This window comes from Malurus melanocephalus, unplaced genomic scaffold (assembly GCF_030028575.1).
Source record: "Malurus melanocephalus ecotype Western Australia unplaced genomic scaffold, MMel_1.1 scaffold_370, whole genome shotgun sequence".
Classification (NCBI taxonomy): domain Eukaryota; kingdom Metazoa; phylum Chordata; class Aves; order Passeriformes; family Maluridae; genus Malurus; species Malurus melanocephalus.
In genome coordinates this window covers 733,661-735,221 of record NW_026623602.1, presented here as the reverse complement: position 1 = coordinate 735,221, position 1,561 = coordinate 733,661, and the positions used below count along the sequence as shown (strand labels likewise).

At 44.3% G+C, this 1,561-nt stretch overlaps 1 protein-coding gene across 1 annotated transcript in view; it reads right to left on the bottom strand.

Annotated features, from left to right (window-relative positions):
* Window positions 1-1,418: 1,418 nt before the first annotated feature.
* The window catches only part of LOC130580903 (slit homolog 3 protein-like), a 397,748-nt gene continuing 397,605 nt past the window's right edge, over window positions 1,419-1,561 (bottom strand). Inside the window, exon 26 of the mRNA XM_057378685.1 lies at window positions 1,419-1,561. This exon is cut by the window's right edge and continues 6 nt beyond it. Within this exon, the coding sequence (XP_057234668.1) occupies window positions 1,436-1,561 (126 nt within the window). The 3' untranslated portion in view covers window positions 1,419-1,435.

The window sequence follows — 1,561 nt, the reverse complement described above, 5'->3', positions numbered from 1 at the left end:
CATTCTCTTATTAATCTGAGGAGATAAACAGATTGTTATCAAGTAGTTTCAGGTAAACAGGTTTTTGACAACATGGTCTTTTAAATCCTAGAAAAGTTTCTGGTTGACATGCCAGTGGGTAGAAAGATTTTTCATGAGAGGAAATTTCCAATGGCTTTTTCAATTATTTAGGAGTACTGTTATTATTCTTAAGTGTAGGGGCACTGGKGTGAAATAGAAGAAATAAGCTTTATATCTTCCCTTTTCCAACGTTTCAAGGACCTGTCTATCACAGTTACTCAGGGATGCATCCCAGGCAAATAGAGAAGGGTGATATTTTCAGAACCAATTAACACCTAAATCCTACCTGAAACATAACACATAGATATTGTGCTTACTTCCCACACAAGTGTCTGGTTTTGCCCTTCTTTTTTTCCCGTGCAATTCTTATTACTTTGTTTTATGAGCATCTGTTTCAACTGACCARGACTGTGAGAAATACCCAAAGAGGYGAATAAAATCAGAATCTGCAGGATGCAGCTGACTTTGGCCATAAGACCTGAACCCCCCAGGCTGTGAGCAGATCACATGCCTCATTTATWACTTATACCTAAGCCTTCAGCTACTGACTCCTGAGCTAGATTTCCAGCTCTGTCAGCTCTGGGACAGTGCCCTGGTATCCTCCAGCTCTCCCAGTGCAGTGTGAACAAGGGGAGTGGTCCATCACTGCTGAACAAACTGCTTTACTCTGTGACAATTYCCCCATTTTCCAATGTGTTACCAGGAATCTGGCACTGCTCACAGTGACTGGCACCTACAGGATTCACATTTGCAGCTCCCTCTGTGGACATTGGTGCTCTGAAGTCACAGACAGCTGATTTAGGGGTTGTGCCTGATCAATGATCACCATTCTGCCYAGCAGTCTGTGTAAGGTGGATGTGTAAACTCCCAGGTATCAACATTCTGTCACTGTGGACCAAACCAGTCCTTAATTCTCCTCTGAGCTGCCTCCCCTTTGGCTGGAAGCTGTGAAATGGTGATCTTGTTGGTGGAAAAAAAAACCAAACTCAAAAAACCAAACCAAACCAAAAAAACCCCACAAAAAATCCTAAAATGAGGATTAAACCACCTTACCATTTTGTACGGATACCTATATCACAAAATCAGAGAATGCCCAAGGTTGGAAGGGACCTCTGGAGATTGTAATGTCCAACCACCCTGCTCAAAACTGGGCCAAGCAGAGCAAGCTTCTCAGGAAAAAGCACAAAGCAAAGCCATTCCAACCTCATGGGATCAAATTTGTAGCAGGGCACAATTAAAAAGTCACGCACAACCTGCCTGAGCAAGGGAACTTTTGGGCCCCAGAAAATTAACTTCTCACAGCACAACAACTAAAAACCTCTAAGTGGATGGGGATGGGGAACAGCTTCTTGCTTCTCAGGCAGCTCATTTGGGGTCATACCTTGAAACCAAAAGGGCAGGTGCACTGATAAAGCTCCACGGGGTCACTGCTGCACGTGCCGTTGTTCTTGCAGGGGCTGGAGAGGCAGGGGTTACACTTGGACACGACACTGAGATCCAC